The sequence below is a fragment of the Coturnix japonica genome, chromosome 19 (genome assembly GCF_054131305.1).
Source record: "Coturnix japonica strain WE chromosome 19, WE-NBRP24, whole genome shotgun sequence".
In the NCBI taxonomy this organism is placed as follows: domain Eukaryota; kingdom Metazoa; phylum Chordata; class Aves; order Galliformes; family Phasianidae; genus Coturnix; species Coturnix japonica.
In genome coordinates, this window is record NC_140681.1 from 7,120,465 (window position 1) to 7,141,959 (window position 21,495).

The window sequence follows — 21,495 nt, forward strand, 5'->3', positions numbered from 1 at the left end:
TGTAGTATAACAATGAGTAAACTTCTTGAAATGTAATTTTGTTCTTTTGTGCTTCAGTTCTTTCCCACAGAACCAGTTCAGCCATCAAGGTAATCCTGCAACGTACAGTATGATGCACATGAATGGCAGCAGTGGCCATATGGGACAGATGAACATTAGTACGGTGCCTATGTCAGGGATGCCTATGGGTCCAGACCAGGTAAGTTGTACGTAAGGAGGAGTGATGATCTATTGACTCTTTTCCAATTGAGTATGATATACCTGAAGTCATTCCTCTGGCACAATTCTGTTCTGTTTCTCTGTTTGCCTTTGTCTGTGGACTTGCAACTTGTGTGTCCCAAGAAATTCATTATTTTTGGTGATATTCTAATCAAATCCATAATAAATCCAAGCAGCAGTGATTAGTTATTGATTTTAAAGTATCATATATAGGATCAAAATTTAAACCGCACAAAGAACTGCAACAAAGGGAGCCTGGAGAAACCCCAGAAAGCAGAACACAGGGATTGTGAAAGGTAACTTGAGGAAGATGAGTTGGATTACGAACCTTCTCTGGTAGTGCAGTATTTTCTCATGAAGCTCATGATGATGCTCACCCTTAATAGTACCATAGAATACTTTATACATGGATAGTGAGACACTGTGGAAAATTCAGGCCACTGAATTTTCAGGTAAGGGAAAAGTGAGCTTATACTGCAAAGAAGGCTGAATTACAAAATAAACCTTTGCTGTAATCTTTCCACAAAATACCAAGGAATGGGCAATATAATATTGAGATAAGCTGAGTCACCAGAACCTCGTGACATTTTGTCTGAGGTACCTGGGGAAGCCAAAGTAACCTGCGGACTTCTGCAGGACAAGCAAGGTATGAGAGGACTTACCCTTATAAAGAGGGGAAAAAGGACTGAGAAATGTCAGATTTGATTTTCCAAAATGCCATACAGTGAAGATAAGCAAAGAATGTGTATAGAGTTGTGGGACAGCATTTCTTTTCTACACATTTATCTTATAAAACTGTTCTGCTGACTATCAGAACTTTCCTTCTCAAAATGCAACACATTAACCAGTTTTTCCGGCAAAGTTCTTTTTTTAATTGTCTCTGATGAAGCTCTCTTCCTTTCAACAGAAATACTGCTGACACCTGCACCTGTGATCTCCAACTGAGAATGCGCTGTATTAATGATGCACTAGTATTAGAAAGAGAAGTTATGCATTCTTCATGGCAACTAGTCCTGGCCTTATGGAAGTGACTTTTTCCTGCTAATCACCATGGTGTCCTAAGTTATTTCATTGAGGAAAAGATGAAAACAAACTTTTTTAGTAGAAGCGGTCTGTATTACTGTATATTGTGTTGTACAAAAAAGGTCATAGATATTTTTGGCTCTCTGCCTCTAGAAATGTGAATTTGGCAATGGCATTTTAATAAGTATGATGGGTAGAGCCAGCCCTGAAATACCTTGTCTATTTACTGTAGCTATCCAAAGCCCTTTATCTACAGGCAGACAAAAGTGCCTGGAGAAATCACAGTGATAAGAATTTTCTGATTTCTCTAGTAAGAATATCTGACAGAGAATGTAGTTCCTAGCCTTGACTCTTTTATATGAATTCCTGAATATAAATGCTGCTTTTAATCCCCTACCCCCCAAGAGTCAGGATTTCCCAGGCAAAGTTATCAGTGCAAAATGAATTGGCACATACTATTCCAGAATCCTGTCAATTGATGCCAAGGGGTAAAACGAGCGGATGATAAATTTAAATTATTTAAATGCAATTGTGACTAATATTTACATATTGATGTGCAGCTGAGTGCACTTTATAGAAGACTATATAATGGATTAATGCAATATCTTTAATAAGGACTTAATATGAAGGTAGGGTGTACTCATGTTCCTTCTCAAACACAATCTCTTAAAAATTATTTGAAAAGACTGCATAGCGTGTTTTGTGTGTGTGGAAATCAGAGCAATAATCTTTCATCGTTTTGAAAACAACTTCAGAAAACTCAAGGCAAGGCACTGCAGTCTGAATCAGAATTTTACAGTCTTTCTTTTTGTGAATAAGTTTTGTAAATATGTTCTTTAAGATAATGTATTATATATATGACTTTTGTAGGTCACTAACTCATTTTTGCAGAGTTTGTGAAGCTAAATATTTAACTAAATTGATTTATGTAAACTCAGCGTAGTTGAGGTCCAAATAGAATACTTTTTTTTAATTGATGACTTTGAAGCTGGGTGACCTTGGCCCACACCTTTCTCCTCTTTGGTCTTCGACACTTCATTTATTTTTACATCTTTAACATGTAGCTTTTTATAAAAGACCAGTTGTTCGATGCTTTCTCCACCTGTGAGCACTTTGTTACGTTTATTTTTACGTATGGCAGTTGGACAGAAAGTCTCTGCGTTCTAAGATGTTTGATGGTCACGTCTTTATTATCTTGCCTTTTCTGCTGATGGATCCAGACTGTGTCTTTTTTGGGCAAATTTAATGAACTCTACATGTTCTTCAAAAGAAGTCTGTCTGTTGCAAAATATACATTATGTGACATCCAGAAATCTTTAAGGATATTAAGCCACACTTTAACCAAATGTCTGCACCTCATTGGATTGTTCTAATAGTGATGAATGTATTTTCTGAGCAGGCTTCTCTTGTATCAGTATTTAAGTTTTGTTACAAATTTGTTCCTATTATTTGCTGATTGTTTTTTTTTCCCTCCTATCTTGGTTCCTTGGAATGAAGATCCTGTTGCAGTTTGTCCAGTCTCAGGCAGTTACAGCGAGTCAAACCCGTACACTTCCATAAGGGACAACCCAGAAATGCTTAAGATACATGGTGCTTTTGCACTGTTGTTCACTGTATAATGGAAAATTGACTTCTCCCAAGTGAGTAAAGTCAAAAAACCAAAAGCATTCTCAATTGCTTCTTGGTACTGTAAGTAAGTGTGAGGTGGTTTTATTTTTAAGAATATGCAGTGATCTTCCATTTTAATAGACATTACTTACCTAGAAAAAAAACTTCAGGATGTTCCTCGATAGCATACAGCCAGTTGTGTTCCAAAGAGAATGTAGATTCCATCTACTTTTATGCAACCCTGTTTTTGCAATTAGACCTGAATATATAGATTTGGTGGTGGTATTTATTTGAAACCTTCAGTCCAATTCATGTGTGGGTTTTTTTAATGCAAAACTTAAAAGGCTGAGGAACTTTTATCATCTTATTTGTTAGGATGTATCTATTTGTTGAGTAAGTGCTGCCTACTGAAGTCAAAAGGCAACAGGCATTTGTTTTTTGTATCAAATGATAGTAGAACAGTCCCTGTATTTTGTAGTTATTCATTATATTGATGGAAACTACAAACCCTGGTTGCTTTCATTAGGTGAGCTCTTAGACTGTGCACTACTTTAGACATTGTGCCCTGTTGTTTTTTTTTAATGAGTGATTCTGTTTATGCGTCTATGTGTAACTGGTGCTTGACCAGTGTTACAAAAGATCATCGGTTTCTCATCTATATGCAGAATGTTGGAGCTTTCTCATACAGAACCTACTTTTTTGCTGAATCCAAAGATTTTTAGTTTAAACGTGACTGGGGGGAGGGTGCATTTGTTTTTTATAATAAATCGATAACATCTTTCTTGGCAACAATGATCCTAAATACTACATCTAGTTTGAAAAACTTATCAGCTGCAGTAAATAAAACTTACCTTGAAACAAGTTAGCATTTATATCTCCACCAGTTCTGATTTGGTTCTGCAGCAGCAGATTATTGTTCTGATTATTTTTTTGAACAAAAACAACCATGTAACATTTCTCACCTTTACGGGGGCAGTTTGCTGGTACAGCCACCTCTGATCACTGCTGCACACTGACAATAGCTTTGCTGCTTGTCTTCGTTGTTCTTTTGATCGCAGAAACTGTGTTTATAAAGTCCACACGTAGTACCTTTATCCAATCCTGGTCTGAAATTCTGCTTTTAAATTTAGGAAATCAGGACCACTTTTCATTTATAAGACAGAACTATTTGAATGTTGTACCAATTAGCACAGATTTTATTTTTGAATTGATGTGCAGACTACCAGGTGATTGAATGATACAGCGAGTATAAAACCATGTTATGTTGAGAGCAATATTTTAAAAAATTCTCAGGAGAAGGCATACAGTATTGAGAATTGCATTTAAGTTTAGTTTACGTTACGTATTGCTTGAAATATCTGTATCTATGTTGCAAAACAGAAAACCTTGGGGACTGAGTTATTAAAGAGTTGGTTGTAAGGTATTACTGCTCTTCTGATTTTTGTGTTTGGATGTTAATAATAATGTAAATAAAGGTTTCTATTTAAAATCAGAACTTGGCGACAAAGCGTATTAGCTTTCTTATACTTCGAGGCTGACAGCTGTATCCTGGTAAGGTCACAGACAATTGCTACTATTAAGAAATAGCTGCAGCTGTTACTGACAAAAGCTATGGGCTAGCAATTATATATGTATTCTTTTTTCCAGCTATCTGTAAAAGCTAAGGGAGTAATGACAGCCCCTCTGCCTGTGAGGCCAGTTTAGCAAAGCTGCATCAAACCGAGTGGAATTTGTCCTTTTCAACTTAAATAGCACCCCAGCAGAGCTGAGAGGAGCAGTAGCTTTCCTGAACCTATCAACAACCTACCTTTCAGAAAACAACAGGTACTTCTTGCAAAGACATTCCACTGCTCAATTTTGGCACGTGCATAAAGGGGCACAGTGGCTTCAAGCTTCTGACTGCTGTATACCTCGAGTAGTAATACTGGCTGTGCAGGATTCTGACAGTCTCATCCTCTTGTGAGATATTATAGGCTGAATGCAAAGAAAGGTAAGGGGAAATTTTTGTCATCTATGTTAGTATTCGTTATGCATACAGACAGGTAATGGGAGGCAGCTAAATGCTTTCCCCTTGAATACAGTACAAATGTTTTTGTATTGATAAGTTTAAAGTCATTATTTTTCACTTGCTTATATTGATCCAGGCTCTCATCACCTACCAGATGTTTTTTCCCCTGTATAATCCTTAAAATCTATAGTGTGTTAATATAGGCATAATTCTGTCTCTAAGACAAACATATTTTGCAAGAAAAATTTGGAAAGTGTATTTGACTCATTCATGTGTGATGCATATACAAGATCAAACCTATTTTTACTGTATAGCACATACAAGTAAGTTTTACTACATAGGCCTGTGTTGAGAGTTTTCTAAATTCAAGTATATTTTCAAGAACAGGGGAGTGGTGCCAGAGATCTGTATCCCCTGTGAAATAATTCCTTTTGAGTTACTTACTGTGCAAAAAGAGTATCAAAAGTCATTTCCTCGACATTTCTTTACACTGTTCCCAGAAGTGCAGCTTTGTGTCTTGCAGGAATATACCTCTTTTTGTTCAGAGTCAAGGCCACAGCTGGTTGAGTATTATCACATGAGCTTGCTGTTGCATGTGCCTCCAGAGCAGTCAGTTAGCAGATCAGTGTGGAAAAAAATGATAAAAGTAGCACTGCTGGTGCCTGTTCTACAGTGTGTTTAATAACATCATTACAAAGGTACTCAAATAGACTCTGTACACTGTGCTTCCTTAGTAAAATGATGGATTTTTTTCTTTTATAAGCTGTTAAACAATAACTCTCATTGAGAACATCTACTGTAGACTGAGCTATAACTAGTTTATAAGTTATTGGTCGTGATTTTGAACTTCTCAGAGAAGCCTTTTTTAAAAGATAAGTCTAAAATTTGCACTATTAAGCAGATATTCCTTTCTGAAATGAATCGTTTTGGTCTTGGACACACAATGTAATACTACCCACGAAAAAACGTGTTACAAATCTGATTGGGTTAAAATGCAGGATGTACATTTACTGAAACTTCTGTACTTCTAAAACCGGATGGATTCTGAAATGTGCTATGTGACATGAAGTAACGTTTTGAGAAATGGCATGTGGGCATTCCACACTTTTATTAACAAAATTCTTCACAACCTGAAGGAAATTATTTTTAAACATTATGCTGATGAATATTTACATAACCCCTCCAAAAATGTGACATCCTGTTAGTCAAGATTTTCTCTAATTTTCCTAGAGGTGGCAATAGGACGGACAAGTAGACGTGGAACTAAAACATGTCCTCAGAGGAGGAAATTTGAGAGATATCACGGTATTGAGAATATTCAGTGCTGCTCACTTGAATTCCTGAATTTCTTACGAGGTTTTTTTCACTGTTAACTTTACCCCCGTTGGAAGCAGAAGTGTCCATGATATACTTGGCTTTGTAATTTGTCTCCTTACATCCAAAGGTAGAGTTGAACTGAAGCAGTTTACTTCCACTGTCTTTGAGGACACTTTGCCCACTGGGATGGCAGTCCTCTTTGGGATGCAGCTGTATTTACTCTTCTGTCAATTCCTGGAACAGAGTTAGTGGTGTCTTCTTGAAGTAAAAAGCCTCGTGCAGCAGGTGAGGTATAATCCAAAGCAAAAAGCAGGTACAAGAGTGGATCTGAAAGAGACCTGTATTCCTGGCAGCAGGTTCCTGTAATTTCACTTCAACTATTTAATTCACTCACCAGTGCAAATACTATCTAGTTTGGCCTCCAAGTTCATCCAGTCCTCCAGGCTAACATTAAAATTCTTCTGAAATCATACACATTTTTGCTTAGTCTGTACATGAATTCAAGTTCTGGCCAGTTCATATCCTCGCTGAGGTCCAGCAGTTGAGGCAGTTTAGCCTTCCCATCCTTCCCACAGCTGTCCTCTTTAAAATAAAACAAATGTGATTTAGTGTATAACGTTTTAGACAGGAAGTACTTGGAATATGCTTTCAATGGTTCTATGCAGGGCAACAACCTTTAAACTTTTTTTTTCTTTAAATTTATATCTTACATTTGAGGTCTGTCAAGTTGATGAGAACTAATAGTACCGTACTGAACTAATGTATAATCTTCAAGTTTCAAACGGCATTAAAATAAGCAACAAACAATCCTGGATATTAATATAATGTCAGAATAGCCCCGTATTTCCAGTTTTGGGGTTTTTTTTGCACAAATAGCACAGCTGTCTGTCCTAATTTGCTTTCTTTGCTCATGACTTCAGATTGGATCAGTCCTCTTATTTCTGGACACAAGGGAGCTGCTGCATGTTTAAGGTTAGACAAAACCAACATAATGATGTGTAATTCTTATAGAAGAATTACAATTGAGTGTCCACCTGGACTCAAATTTGAAACTGCCTTAACCATAATGCTCCTGGATTCCCATAAAACATACACTAACAGGTTTTGTACAGCAGTAGTCAACATAATACCTATTGTATAATTTAGAGGGCTTACAACTTCGCATTCCCTGAGAATAGATGGTGTTAAAAAGGTGCCGCAGGCAAAGAGAAGTAAAGAAAGGAAAGGTAAGAAAAAGCTCATGCTTTTCATGAACTGCTCCCAACTCACAGTGACTTAGAAGATGATGGTCTCTTCACATCTGGCCACTTTCGACGCTGAAACTGCCTAATTTTCAAGCAGTAAAAGGAGAAAAAAGTTAACCATCACCAAGAAAACCACCAGCACTACCGTCAGAAAGATGAAGAAAAGAGTTCAGCGTGAATTTTGACTACAAACATTAGAACATGCTGTAACGCTGAAACAGAAGCAGCTCCAGCGTTTCAAGGTAACTAAGATAGAAAAACTTTGCAAATGCCATTTGAGGTGGTTCCCAATCCTGGATTCCCAACTGTTCAGCATGAAGGCAGTATTTAGGAATAATCATTTAACTACATATACTTTAAAATCTGTACCTGTATTGCTCGTAGCTTCCATCTTTAAGTCCTAGATGAGGAAAAATTAACATGTTATTAACCACAGCCTGCAACAGATAAGATAGAGGGTAAGGCACAATTTAAAGAAAGACATGAGAATACTAACATCTTCATTAGGACTCTTATTTTCATATTTAATCCCTTATTCTAAGACAAGTAGGTTGTAATTAAGATGATAGGTAAATTTGAAACTTTCTGTAAGTGTCCTGTAGTGGTTATTTAAATGCTTAGACCCGTTGATTAAAAATATGCAGCTCCAGCTGGTACATGTGCTAATTAAGACCTCAAATAACACTGGATTTCTGTGGACTTACGCAGATAACAGTATTTTGTGGAGTGACAGTATTTGTGCTCTAATGGCTGCACATTTATTTATTTTTAATAGCAGTTCTTAAGTCTCCTTAATTGTACTAAGGGGTAGACAAGATACACAGTTTAAAAAACAAAAATGTAATTAATTACCCTTTTCGATTTGCTGCTAAACTTAATAAAATAACAAATAGCAAAGAAGTATATGCCAGATTATTTCTTTGTAGATCAGTAAAGATTTAATAGATAAGAAATGATGAGACTAGAAAAAGAATATTCATTTTCTTCTTTGTGGAATGTAAAGGAATAGTAAGAAGAGCAGTGAGAAGAACACATCTCTTGGTAGCATAATGCATTTCTCAGTGCCTTCATTAGTTTTGTTCTTTCCCCCTCTCTTCTCCCTCCATTTCAGCAGCTGCACAGTTCAGTATTCAAGTACACTATTTGAGTTTCTGGACCCGATAAATAACACAAATTGAACAAACCATACAAAAATGTGTGTGCGCAGTCATGCTCAACAAAACATTACAAGTATAAATACATTCCAAAATCCTTTTGATTGATGAAAATTTCCTGTCAGTTAAGCAAAAGACTCATTTACTGGTATAGTAGGAGAAGCACTTACCCAGATCTATGTTCCTAGTTCTTGGATTGCACTGTTTGTACCCTTTGCAGCTTCTCAGTTCCATGAGCTGGACATGCAGTTGATTGAGAACATCTCTATCTAACGTATTCACTGCATTGATTAGCTGCAATACATGGAGGCTGTTGTTAGAGAACAGGTATTGCTCTGTAGTTTAGTAGCTTTCATGTATGGAATATGTCGTATGTTTCCAGCAGGAAAGAAGCCAGATCATATTACACGAATTAATGCATCTTGCACCAATGGTGTGCTATGTCAATACATCAACAGTGAAGAACACTCATACATTTCTCCAGAGCCACACAATGGTACCTGATACGGGTCAGTATTGAGATCAAAGTACTCCAAAAATCCAGTAGCAAATTCACAGAACAGGAAGTTGTGGGTCTCGTTGATTGTCCTCAAACACCAGTACGTGTTGTTGTTGGCACTGGTACAAGCACAGAAAGGACCCACTGCAAATGGAAACACAAAGACTTAAGCCACATGTTGCCAGTTTCACGCACTGCTTATTTCAGTACTTTTTAGTTCATGGTATTGTTTTACTCACAGGCAAGAATTGTGTCATTCTTGTTTTCTAAAGCAGAAAATGCCTTCCACCATCAGCTTTGTGTTCTGTGCACATCTAGCTTTCAGAATACAGCTGATCTGAGCAATGTCTGACTGTTTTTCCCTGTCCTCGCTGGCTGGCAAACACTCCAGCTGCTGAGATAACAATACTCTGTACTGTGTTGTTAATATGGTAGTTGTAGGGATTCAAACACAGTTACTGGGTTTTTTGGTTGCTGTTTTTTCTTTCCCCTTGCCCACTGTAAGGCAAATGCCAACACTGAAACACAGATTATTTAGTAGGAGGAAAACTGTGTGCCTTTGGCTACTTAACTGATGATATGAGTAACTTCCAGAACCCTAACTAATCCTAGTCATTATATCGCACCCAGATGTATCCTTACATGTCCAGAGGGGCGCAGTTTGCCAGTGCTGGTTGTCATGGGTGAAGCAGGTCAGGCCGGGCATGCTGCACGTGTCGTTGTTTTTTATTCTCTTCAGCAGTTTGCGCAGTTTCTTCTTTCGTCTTTGCTCTCGAAGCAGCCACAGCCTGTCTTTCTCCTGTAGGGCTTTCCTGCACACATGAAACATTAGGGTCATGCTGACTCTGTTATACTTGAACACACCTAAAAAAAAAATGGAGCAGCTAATAAAATGAGCCGCTTTGAGGAAAGAAAGAACTGCTGTTTTCTTCAATGAATGGCTTCTCTTCCCAATGGCTCCTTGCAATTCCAACATACTGGGAAAAAAATGTAGCCAAAGGGGTTTAACGGGTTTGCGTGAAGTCTCTGATGTGCATTTAGAAACATTCTACATGGGCTTGGTTCCTTTCCCAGATACTTGCACTCTTCGTAGCACAGGATAAGTGCAATATCACTTCTGCTTAGATTTGGCTTGTTGAATAGTCCAAATGTTACTATCTTTTTTCTGTTTCAAAGGAGAAAACCTTCACTTACTTGAAAGGGTGAAGATTGGATCCTTTGTGCCTCAGTTTGTTTTTGTGTTTGGAATGGTAACTGGAAAATAAAAAAGCATTGTTGGTAAACAACGGAGAAAGAACCAGTCCTGTTCATACTGCACATTCACTTTATTCTAATCTAGTGTCACTGCTCCCTTCAATTTATTGATAGGAATATATGGCAAATACAGGCAGCCATGCTGGACCCGATAAAGCATTTTCTGTGCCTCTTTTCCTTGCATCATTTGTACACTGTGACACCTGGTGGCCTACCCCTGAACTGCAGTACGTATCCACAATTTCAGTGGTAATTTAATGTTAGCTGTCATTAGTTTCTGTTTCCCCATATTAGGAAGATAAGATAAAATCAGAAGATTTATAACTCAGTTAGGAGATTTCTTCAACTGAGCGTTCATTAGTTTGCTCAGAGGAACAAGAAGAACTTTGTCTTTATTGTGGATGTCAAATAAACTTAGTTGTTAACTTCAGATTTTAAAGCAGTGTATTACCAGACAATACAAGATATGGGGAACCCGTGATTCAGAATTATACTGGTTTCATTTTAAGCCCATCATGGCTTAGTTTGGATGTATGGGTTGACATCACCTCAGAAACAGGTATTCCCTTATTTATCTGTTGCCGAAAGCATTAGGCAGTAGTACAGGAGGCAAACACTTAGCAAAACAGATTCTAATCCCTCCTGTGAAGACACAGATCAGCTACACTTGCACAGTACAAATAACTACTCAGAAGTACCTGATCTTGTTACAGTCACACTCCTCGGGTCTCTTCTTCTTCAGGTGTCCTCTCACCTCCCTCAGGTTTTTTATTTTATTTTGCAAAGTTTCAATCTAAAAAATTAAACACGTAGGTTAAAAATAAAATCCAAAAAAAGCAGAACGTGGCACTGGAGGGAGAAGGAGACTGATATACAGCATCAGGAGATGGATGATCCGCTGTGATTTTTCCTCTAAGGGTCTTCAGCACATTTGCAAAGGAGAAAGGTTACCCTTAGGCAAAGTAAGCCCTTAAAATCCAGCTCGCTATAAACCTTTGCAGGGGGTGGGCAGTGCTATAAGCTCCCACTGCAGAGACTCAGTATCCAGTCTCCATCATTTCACTTGGCACTGGCCACGCACCATGTGCACGAGCAGTTAATTTAATTGTGTCACCCACGTGGTTTATTTTTAACCACCTATTTCTTCAGTAAGTGAAACTCCTGTTTTTGTTCGCCTGGCTCTCACTCAGCACAGCCTGTTTCCATGCAGACAGATATTACAGGCTCCTGCTGCAATTCCTGGTACAACAGGAAAAAAAATGTCCTCCAGTGTGAACAATGAAGTCACTGCAAAACCACCATCAGACATCAGAGACCATAAATGTGATGGGAGCACATAACTAATAACTGCTGAGGCACAGACAGATGACAGAGAGGTCAAGAAAAACAGTAAAGAATGCAGCCCTGTGATCCTAAATCAGAAACACAACAGGACAGAAGTGACCTCATTTTCTTTGGCCCTATAACATATGTCTGGGACCTTAGCTTACATTTTCTAAGAGACAAGACAAGAACTGGAAGATGATGGTGACGCTGAGATTGCTGTTTTCCAATTCTAGCAGAGCTAATACGATTTCCTGTATTTATTTCCCTTAATGTGTGCCAATACGTACCACAGAAAGGGACCAGCAAGTTCTTAAGTAGGACTGCTGAGAATTTATGAGATTTGGTAAGAGATTACAGCAGGACCTGCTTGTAATAACTGAATTATCTATGACATCTCTATTTGGAGATCAGCCAGTAAGTTCAAAAGGTTCCAGGGAGGGACAAAGACAGCCAGAGGCAGACAGACACACACACAGCATGATCCTATCAGCCCACAGACCAGGCTACAATCACACGCTGAAAATACATGACTGATGGCATCACTGACCTCGTGGTCGATATGAAGCTTGTGGTCCTTCCAAGCTTGCAGTGACCTGTACAGATCAGTGTCACACTGAACCGTGTCATTCTCCAGGATGTAACACCTGGCCGTGGAGAAACAAACGGCGTTTACTATAGCAGATAAATGCACAACGCAGACAGCTGGTTTTAATCAGAGCAGCTCCAGGACAGATGAGAAATCAGATCAGAAACGACACATTGAATTCAAAATAATGTTCGTTCAAGAGAATAGAGAATATCTTACACAGCAGGAAAGGAGTTTGGGTTGGAGTTGTCATGGAAATTTTTTAGAAGGAAAAAAAAAGAATAATCAAAAATATTCCTATCAAGTAGAACCTGTTGACGGCTTCATTTCTATACGTGAATTGTGCTGCACAGAACTCTTGTTTATTCATTACGCTGTCTACGTAACTCATCTCGACTAACCAGGAAGTACTGAAAGCATTACTCAGAAGCAATTTCCCTGTGCATCCTTCTGTTCTGCAAGTGTTGCTGGGCACCCTCAGGAGTTACACACAACTTTCCTTCCAGCTCCTTTTATGGATCTGGGATCAACCCAGTAAGGCAGCAAAGAGTCAATTTAAAGTGTTCCAGAAGAAAAAACACAAATAGTGACTTATAGGTCCTGCATATTAAAAAGAGCTGAGGACTCTGCTGCTGTCAGCCCTGCTATCTTTCCTTATATCAACAAGTCTCTACAACTTTGTAAAGTGAAGTCAAATAGAAACCATAGATTTCAGCAGCAGCCAACGTGCTCACACAGAGTTACACAAGTTAATCATCATGGAATTTAATTCACATCATCAGTAGTTACTGATGGATGATTTTCTCATAATTCAACAAAGTACAGGTGGAGATGCATCATCAACCCCTGGATCTGCAAACTGAGAAGCAGACTGTAATAAGCTATTGGAATGTCTTTAAAACCCAGACAATTCCATCAGCTGTCTCCAGTGCTGCATTTCCCAAGGCTTGTGGTAATGCAGATTTTCCTTTCCTAGCACTGGGCACAGGAAGCTCTGAGAAGCTGCTGCTGCCCTTAGAACTGATTGAAATACAAAGCAACCAATGATAGGAAACTACGACCAGGTATCCGAATGGGGCACAGTATTGCTTATCAAAATTTAACACATCCACTTATTTAAAGCATCCACTGAAGGAGCAAAAGCGTATAAAAATACAGCACGTGCACTCACCTGTGTGTCACTTTGATCAGATTTGGGGCTGCATACTCTGCAATGCCTCCAGTGCCGCTGTACTCTGCCATGTCTTTATCCTCCTCCTCATGAAGAACAACCCTCTGAATCTTGTGTCTCTTGGTGATGTTTCTTGGTAAGACGGGTTGGTATCCATCCTCCAAACCCAAGTTAAATACAGCCCCATTCAGCTCCACAGATACAGAGCGGGTAGAGCGATTCCGGGCATAGCTTGGTTTGTATTCTGCATGGAGAAAGAGGGAACAGGGTTAAGAAAGGAACAGCACGGTACAGTGTTGTGTTCTGTGGTTCTTGGAGCCTGCCTATATTGTGACACTGGAATTAAGCTGATGACAAATGCTGTTTGATGCAGCTTTCCTCTGGGGTGTCACCTCGTCACCTTGTGCACGGATAGATGGGTTACCTTACAGCAGGAGGGGGCACGAGGATGGCAGAGGGAAAAGAATAAAAGATGGATCTGTTCACTGTCACTTTGTGAGCCCGTTCAAAGAACGCTGTTCTTCGCCCAGCAGTCGCTAGGTGGCACTAAGGCCTTACAAACGAATCATGACTGAGCCGGGCCTAAGGGCAGCCTGCTGCTGACTGCTGTGAAACGCTCCAGGGCCAGAATTCCTGCAGCACTTCCCGGGCTGTCCCACGTTTCAGCTGGAAGCATCCCGTGTTTGATGAGCCTTTTCTCCATTCCATGCTCCTTCTTCAAGATATGAAACATTTGCTATGAATCGACATTGCACAGTATGAGATTCCCGCAGATCTTTTTGCCCTTTATTGCTTTCCAATGCTCTCTGACCTGGCCCCAAAGCCTCAGAGTTACTATTTTGTTTGGTCTGTAATGGCATGAATACATCCTCGTTATGGAGTCTAATCCACAGCCATGTTTCCATGCAGCCCACCCCTGGCAATACTTATATCAGTAATGCTTTGGCATCGACACAGTCTAACTTTGCTCAATGAAACCCAAATAGATCACATAGTCTCAGTGGCCATTTTATAGTCATGGAAAGAGATAAATCCGTCTCCTCCCACCCGCACTTGTTAGTACCACACACACAAAGTACAACACCAGCTGGACCGCCTGGTTTAGCACATTTTCCACCTGTAGTTAAAGTTTACAGCTGACAGTGAGTGAGGTGAGTCACGGCTGGAGGGAAAAATAAAGAAATAACCAGCAAACCCTGAATATCAGCTCTATTCCTGGCACCCATTCAGGAAACGCTGGAATAAATGAGAAAGTAACTCCTATCTTTTCAGGAGGAGGAAGTTCCAAAAAGCTACACCCTAACAATTACATTCAGAGCATAAACTCCCATTTCTTTGATTGTTCCCTCATTTCATCTTGTTAAGCTCTGCCAAATAACAATTTCCCTTCCTTCCAAGTCTAATAAGCCAACCCAGCACGCTGGCCCTCAGCAGGCAGCTGCAGGGAGCTGGAGTCTGCACATGCCCCTGAAGAACCAGGAGCCGCTTCCTGCTCCCCTGCAGCCCTAAAGCAGCTGCACGAAGAACAAATTGCTCCGCACTGAGACAGCTCCTAACAGACCCACTGCCCTGTACCCCGCGATAGCAGCAGTGCTGACTCAGTGCCCTGACTGGTACCAAACACCATCACTGCAGATCAAATAGTTACAACGTTTAGTAAGATCCATATTCATCTGTGCTGTGCCCCCTGCAGGCAGAGCTACCTCTCACTACTTGATCTTCCCCCAGGGTTATGCTTCACATTTACCTGCATACACAACTCACAAAGAAAGTAGATCTAAAGCTGTTCAATATTTGGCCCCAAATATTTATGACTCTTTCAAATTGATGATGTTTGGTCTCGGTACGTTCATTTCCCTGCCCTGCCTTTCTGGGTCACTGGACAAACACTCCTGTCTTCATCCCGGCCTGAAGGGACGTGCTCTGTTCCGACCCAGAATTCCCCATACAACCCAGGCACTGGAGCACACTTGATTTGGTACAGCTACTTTTGGGTCACATCTCAGACTTCAGTGCTGTCCAGTGAAAGCACAAATGACAGTATCTGAATGTATTGTGAGGTTATGTTGTATTATCAGCCTTCAGGTTTGCATTTAACTCTCCTCACAGTCTCACCACTCGGGCCTTATTACTTATTTTGCAGCTGCCAAATTCATGATTTAATGCTGACATCATTTGGAAATGATCTCAGGGATGGTTGAGAAAACTGTGAGCAATTCTAACTCCCAAATGGCACCTTCTCCAAAGCAGGAACACGACAGCTCAGCAGAACGACAGCACAAGACAGAAAGTTCCAGGGCTTCCCTTTTACCATTTACTCCTATGCAGATACTTGACTACTACTGGTTTTACTTGATCATTAACTGGGGTTTCCATAAATCTTATTTGGAATCTGCATTCTTGGATATTTCAAAGAGGAACAAAACCAAAACCCAACAGCCTCCAAAAGCTTTAGTACATTCAGTTTCTCAGAACTGCCATAAAAATTATGCTTGCAATGCATTAAAAGTAATGGCAGTGCAGGTGTTCAGGTACTTTTTCTTAAAAGAAAATAATCATTTAGCTGTAGTATTGAGACTACCTCAAAACAAAACAAATTACATGAAAACAGGAATAAAAATGCATTAGCTTCTTTGTACACACTGTGCACGAATCTGTGTGGCCAATCATCCTCCCTCTCCCTTAATCTGATGTATTTGTTCATCACAGGAGGAGGAGATGAATTCTACAGCAAGAAAAAACAAATATTTGGCTATTTGTTGTCTATTAAGAGCTCATTGTTACTTTCTTCCCATCACAAAGCTTTATTTCATCATTCTTATAAAGATAACAACACAGCCAAGAGAACAACACTGCTGTGCAAAGTGTGCAAAAGCTTTGTAGGTGAGCTGTGTAAACAGCCAATATCACCAAACAGGTAACACTGCAGTACGATCCATTGCACTCATCAAACTCAGAACAGCAGACCCCAAAGATGCCCTCAGAGCCCAGCACAGACTGCACTTTATCCCAAGCCTCATGAAACAGGTCATAAAAATCCCAATGCACACCATCAGTATTCGAGCTGTCGTTTGCAATCCAGTGAGGCAGCTTTCTAAGTAAGCACAGAAAAATGCTGGTATGTTAACTCGTATTGCTTTGTGGTCATTTGTTTTCAGTGTCATTTGTTAGATTAAGCACAAGTGAAAGAACAGCCAACACCAAACCCAAGAATCTGTGTCAACAGGTCCAAGCAAACCCCTTCCATTGCACGGCACACCCTGGATGTGGGCTGCAGTTCGTGCTTCAATGAGACAACTGAGATGAATGGAACAGTAACAGCACTAAGCAGAACATACTGAAAAAGGTGTCCTGACCCCACTGCTGAAGATATCTTTGCAGCCCTCAAATTTTGCCTCCATCTCCCTAATACATGAACTAAAGGTAATTACGCACTTAACCACCTCTCCAAGACGTTGAGAAAATTAGTTAATGTTTAGTAAGCACAACGCAGATAAAAAGCACTTAGGTAAGTGTTAAGTATTATCAGATAGCACGACGTTGCCCTCACTTAAACTGTTTTCCTCTTCCCATTTAAGCGCCTTCGATCTGCTGTTATTTGACTCCCTGTGACTGAACTTCCTTTTCTGTGTCTTAAGAAAAAAAACGTTAATTGAACGGCAAGCTTTGCTGTTATTTAAAGATTATCTGCTGTGCCACATGTTTAAACTGCAAGTGTCGTTCAGTCATTTCATCCTGGAACCAATAATTTTTTTCAACTAAAAATTAGCTTAGTAGGTACTAATCAGCTTGCTACACAAATATAATGGAAGAAAATCAATTTAAACTCTCTGTTTGAAGCTTGTGCCATGTCATTATACAGAAAGACTAATCTGCTAAATAATTAAGGCTCTGTATTTGTGGAGTGAGACGAAAGAAACATTACAAGTGAACAGTAATCTGTGCTGAAATTTGCCTCTTTAATCTATAATTAGACTATGTACTTCAAATATAGATGTTAGTCTGACTAAGGTTTAACACAGAGCCAGTGGAATGGACTTTCTGAAGAAGCGCCTGATCTGTGCCAAGGAAACTCAAACCAGACACATCCCCTTTGGATGAGATCGCTGGTTAAAAGTCAGCCTTGGCTCTGCTGACTGAGCACGAGGAAGGGATGTTAGAAGCAGCTTCTGTAACAAAGCACACAGATCCTTATTAAATATAAATTACTGCAGTAACAGCCCCAAGCACTGCAGTGTCTGCTGAGGGTTGGTCTACTCGCTGCTCGCGATTCAAGGCCTACGTAAGGATGAGCTCCTCACCACTTCAGGCTGTGTACCACATTTCCTGCTTTTGAAAGAAATAAACACATCACCCTGTTTTGAAACACGCTTCCTACAGACTGAGATATTTTCAAATCTGATTGTCTGATATAAAACACGCTGCTTCATGTTTAGATACACAGCAAATATGTTTGTCTTCAATGACATCTGTGGAAATCGATATCTGTGAAAGTCAGGACACGTGTGAGTGTTTGTGAACAGTTTGTGAACAGTTTTGGAAGGCAGAGAAAGAAAATACAGTGGGTTCACTTACTCTTCTTGGAGAAGAGCTTCTTCCTCCGTCCCGCGTGGCTCAGCTTGTATTCATTCTCCTCACAGTTGCAGTCTTCGCTATTCCTGCTGTAGTATTTGGGCAATAGGTTGGAAGTGCCTTTGCTGTTTCCTGCCAAGTTCACCATTCCCTTGCACTTGTGCAACTTGAGCTTCCCACTGGCGTCTTCCACACACTGCCACTTCTGGAAGGAAGATGTGGTTATTAAAAGACTGTCTCAGCTCTGCATTGTCTTACAGCCAGTTCCAGCGACCAGTCAGAGTTATACAGTACTACAGACCCCTCCCCTGTTACCAAAACAGATTTCTTGTCATCTGACATTTTAAAACCAAAAAGAGAACTTTTCAGGAACGCACTCAGGTGTGTTTCTGATTTTGTTTCCTGGAGACAGAGCAATGGGAATTTCTTAACACAACTGATGCTACAGGCAAACACAGGGAGGTGTCAGTTGAAAAGGCATAACTCTCCAATTATGCTTCTCTAACAAGGAAGCCCAAGTCTTATTATCCATAGGTTTGAGAAGAATCCTTGTGTTCCTGCAAGTTTGTCTGACAGGCCGGCAGGAATCTGTACCACTACCAATCCATTAAAATAGCACCAGGCTCCAGGCCTGTGTACAACTCAGCTCCATCACACACTCTACAGAAGAAATAACTTTCCTGTAAGCCTCCTCCCTACTGCACTGAGCATTCATCTTACTAAGTTCTCCCTATTCAACACCCTTGGGCTTGATCAGCAATGGTGAGCTGCACTGGATGCCTCTACAGTGATAACCCCCTCCCTTTTCCACTTGAACTGAAGAAAATCTAATCTCTAATCTAATCTGATTCTTTTTGTTACTCAAAACCTGAAGCAAAGTGGTTATAGATCCCTTTGTGCTGCTGTCAGAGCTGTGCCAAGGGCAAAGGAGTTTAGCCACCTTCCATCTGGCAAAGAGTTTCACCTTTACTCATCAACATTCTATTAGCTACAGAGCTAGGATCTGAGATATATATATACATATTTTAAATCACATAGCAGTTATTAGTATGTTAAATAGTCTTGGAAACACCGCAGCTTTCTGCTGAGCCCTGAGAAGCATTTCTCTTTTTTCCTATTATAAAATCCTAAGCTGTGGACTCCAGGACTCACCGGAATATTGAGACTTTTTCCAAATAAAAGAGTAGAATGAAAAACAGCAACAGCTCCCAAGAGAGATGACATTTTCCAGCAGCCCACAGCTCTACGATGGAGATTCAGTCACTTCAGTTCCCATAGAGAGGTGTGCCCAGGCTTGGGGAACAAAGCCTTCCTTTTTGCATTGAAATTCAAGGCATTGTTTGCATGTCAGCTAAGTAAGAGAACAGTATCTTCACTGTGCTTTCATTAATAGGAGTCAGAAGTGAAATGCCCAGTTACAGTGGATTTATCTACAGTCTAAAGAGATCTCATTTAGAATGTTCAGAGGCTTCTGGTGTGTTCACTCATTTCCTTAGACAACTGGATGTCAGCTCTGCTGAGCTGTAACTCTTAGCAGCAGGCATCGTGTCCAAAGTCCTGTCTGATCCAAGCCTTGCAGTGCTGCAGATAAACCTGTCTAACTTTCAGCACTAGGAATCAGGAAATCGATGTGATGCTGGCAGTCAGACCTTTCAATCGGACATCTTCGCACGACTGTCATTATCTGTAAAGCAGGATGCACTTACCTACATGGAGCGTAGAACTAAAACTACGAAGAATAAATTGCTGGATCTTCTTTTCCATTTGTTTTATAAAAGCCTAACATTGGTCACTGCACAGACTGAGGTTTAAAGTTGAAGTTACTTTAACATAATGATCAACTTCCCAATGAAAAAATGTAAAATGAGACATTAAAATGTTTGTTGCTGTTCCCCATTACAAATCATCTCAATCTTATTTTGGACAATGTACAAACAAACTGCAGAGCTCTGTGCTGTAGGTGTCTGATGCACAAAAACAAAGACTGAACAGAGGGAAAGTTAAATGCCAGATGAGAACTATGGTAAATAAGTGCTGTGATGTGTAACCCAAAAATATTTACACTCTTTCATCTCCTGTCAAGAAAGCGATGCTTATTTTTCCCTTCCAGGTTAACTGGAAAAATTCCTTTTATTTTTGGTGAAGCTCCAATTTCTCCAAGGCATCTGTTATGCCACAATGAAAACACCTCAGGGCTCTACCAGAAGGGCACGTTGTGTGCATTAGCAGACCCACGGCTGAACAACTGCAGTGCACAACTACAAAAATGACTTCAGAAGCAAACACTGAGCCCAGCTGGGAAATTCAAATTAAAGGAAAAAAAGGGCTCTTTCTATTTATTTATTTATTTACTTTTAACAAAACAGATATGAGAATGTGTGCAAACGTATCCAGGTCTTAAAACTTATCCCAGTCTGCTTGTAAGCAGAAACACAGGTCCTCTAAGCAACACCACAGCTACACAACTTACCTCCATTTCTACTCTCAAGCTCAGGGAAAGGAGCTGTAGTTGCAAAAGAGCTGAGAAAATCCCTGTTTGACAGTCAAGAAACACCAAACTTTGTGAATTCTGGCACTGAACGTTGGTTTCTAGGGCACAGCACAGTGCCATGAAAAAAATACCTGCCTGGTTTCTAAGAGGTTGCCACTTAAACCTTTAAATTCCTGTATGAGGAGCTCTGAGTGCCCCAGAGATACGTTGGCTTACAGGTAAAATGATAACATCCAGCAGCAGAATGTAATTACACACCAACAGCGGATTAACTCAACCAGCCAAGAAAACAAAGTGTCCTTAGTTGGCAAACCCCAACTTTAAAGGTCTTTTCTTTATTAGACTGGAAGATGTGTTCTGATTCCAACCTCTACAGCTCGTAACATCTCACAAGAGCAAGATCCTGAAAAGGAACGTGCTTTAACACAAACTGAAACTCAGTGGAAAATCCACAACTTTTATTCCAGCTCGTATCAAAAATCCAAAGGAAGATGCTGTCTTTTTTCCTACAGTGCCTTCCAGAACAGCTACTCAAGCCACCAGATAAGTGGCTTCTACATCCTGAAGTTCATCAAGCTCATATCATGCAAAACATTCCAGACACCTCATTTAATCAGCAGATCTGTTCCAGCTGGAGATTTCCCACTATCTTCAGGCAGGCTCAGTGAGCTGCTTTGCTTGCTCTTTCTGCCACCTACTGCGTTGGGCCTGTTCTAACATTTCTACTCCATCCTACCCCTCCCCCCCAATTGCAACTTGTGTGCAAATCAGAGAACAGAGATAATAGTGCTATTGAACAGAAAACACGTTCAAAGGTACAGTGCAAAAGCAAAGAGAAAACAGCCCATACACACAATTCCTCCTCCAGCACAAGCTATCTGCTATATGCATCAACAAGAGCAAATCAGGACTTCATTACCTACGAGACATGAATCCAACAGCAGCAGCCTGAGCAGATACCCTGCTTCCCTCTGCTAACACCATTCACCTTGAACATACAAAGAACCCCTTAGTGGAAAAAGA

The 21,495-nt window shown here is 40.1% G+C and overlaps 2 protein-coding genes across 34 annotated transcripts in view; one reads left to right on the forward strand and one right to left on the reverse strand.

Moving 5' to 3' along the window:
* The window catches only part of NCOA3 (nuclear receptor coactivator 3), a 70,701-nt gene extending 66,356 nt beyond the window's left edge, over positions 1-4,345 (forward strand). For all 11 annotated transcript variants that reach the window (XM_015881526.3, XM_085520330.1, XM_015881525.3 and 8 more), the window contains 2 exons: positions 58-199; positions 1,127-4,345. In XM_015881526.3, coding sequence (XP_015737012.2) covers positions 58-199; positions 1,127-1,138 — 154 coding nt within the window. In that variant the 3' untranslated portion in view covers positions 1,139-4,345. The remainder of the gene's footprint in view (positions 1-57; positions 200-1,126) is intronic.
* The window catches only part of SULF2 (sulfatase 2), a 125,097-nt gene continuing 107,625 nt past the window's right edge, over positions 4,024-21,495 (reverse strand). For 16 of the 23 annotated variants that reach the window (XM_015881534.3, XM_085520341.1, XM_015881540.3 and 13 more), the window contains 11 exons: positions 17,985-18,186; positions 13,410-13,653; positions 12,200-12,296; positions 11,025-11,119; positions 10,267-10,326; positions 9,715-9,884; positions 9,074-9,216; positions 8,744-8,867; positions 7,789-7,819; positions 7,445-7,501; positions 4,024-6,757 (listed from right to left, as the gene is read on the reverse strand). In XM_015881534.3, coding sequence (XP_015737020.2) covers positions 6,727-6,757; positions 7,445-7,501; positions 7,789-7,819; positions 8,744-8,867; positions 9,074-9,216; positions 9,715-9,884; positions 10,267-10,326; positions 11,025-11,119; positions 12,200-12,296; positions 13,410-13,653; positions 17,985-18,186 — 1,254 coding nt within the window. In that variant the 3' untranslated portion in view covers positions 4,024-6,726. Of the gene's footprint in view, positions 6,758-7,444; positions 7,502-7,788; positions 7,820-8,743; positions 8,868-9,073; positions 9,217-9,714; positions 9,937-10,266; positions 10,327-11,024; positions 11,120-12,199; positions 12,297-13,409; positions 13,654-17,984; positions 18,187-21,495 lie in introns of those variants that run through there. The other 7 variants (XM_015881541.3, XM_085520339.1, XM_085520340.1 and 4 more) reach the window with 3 other exon arrangements.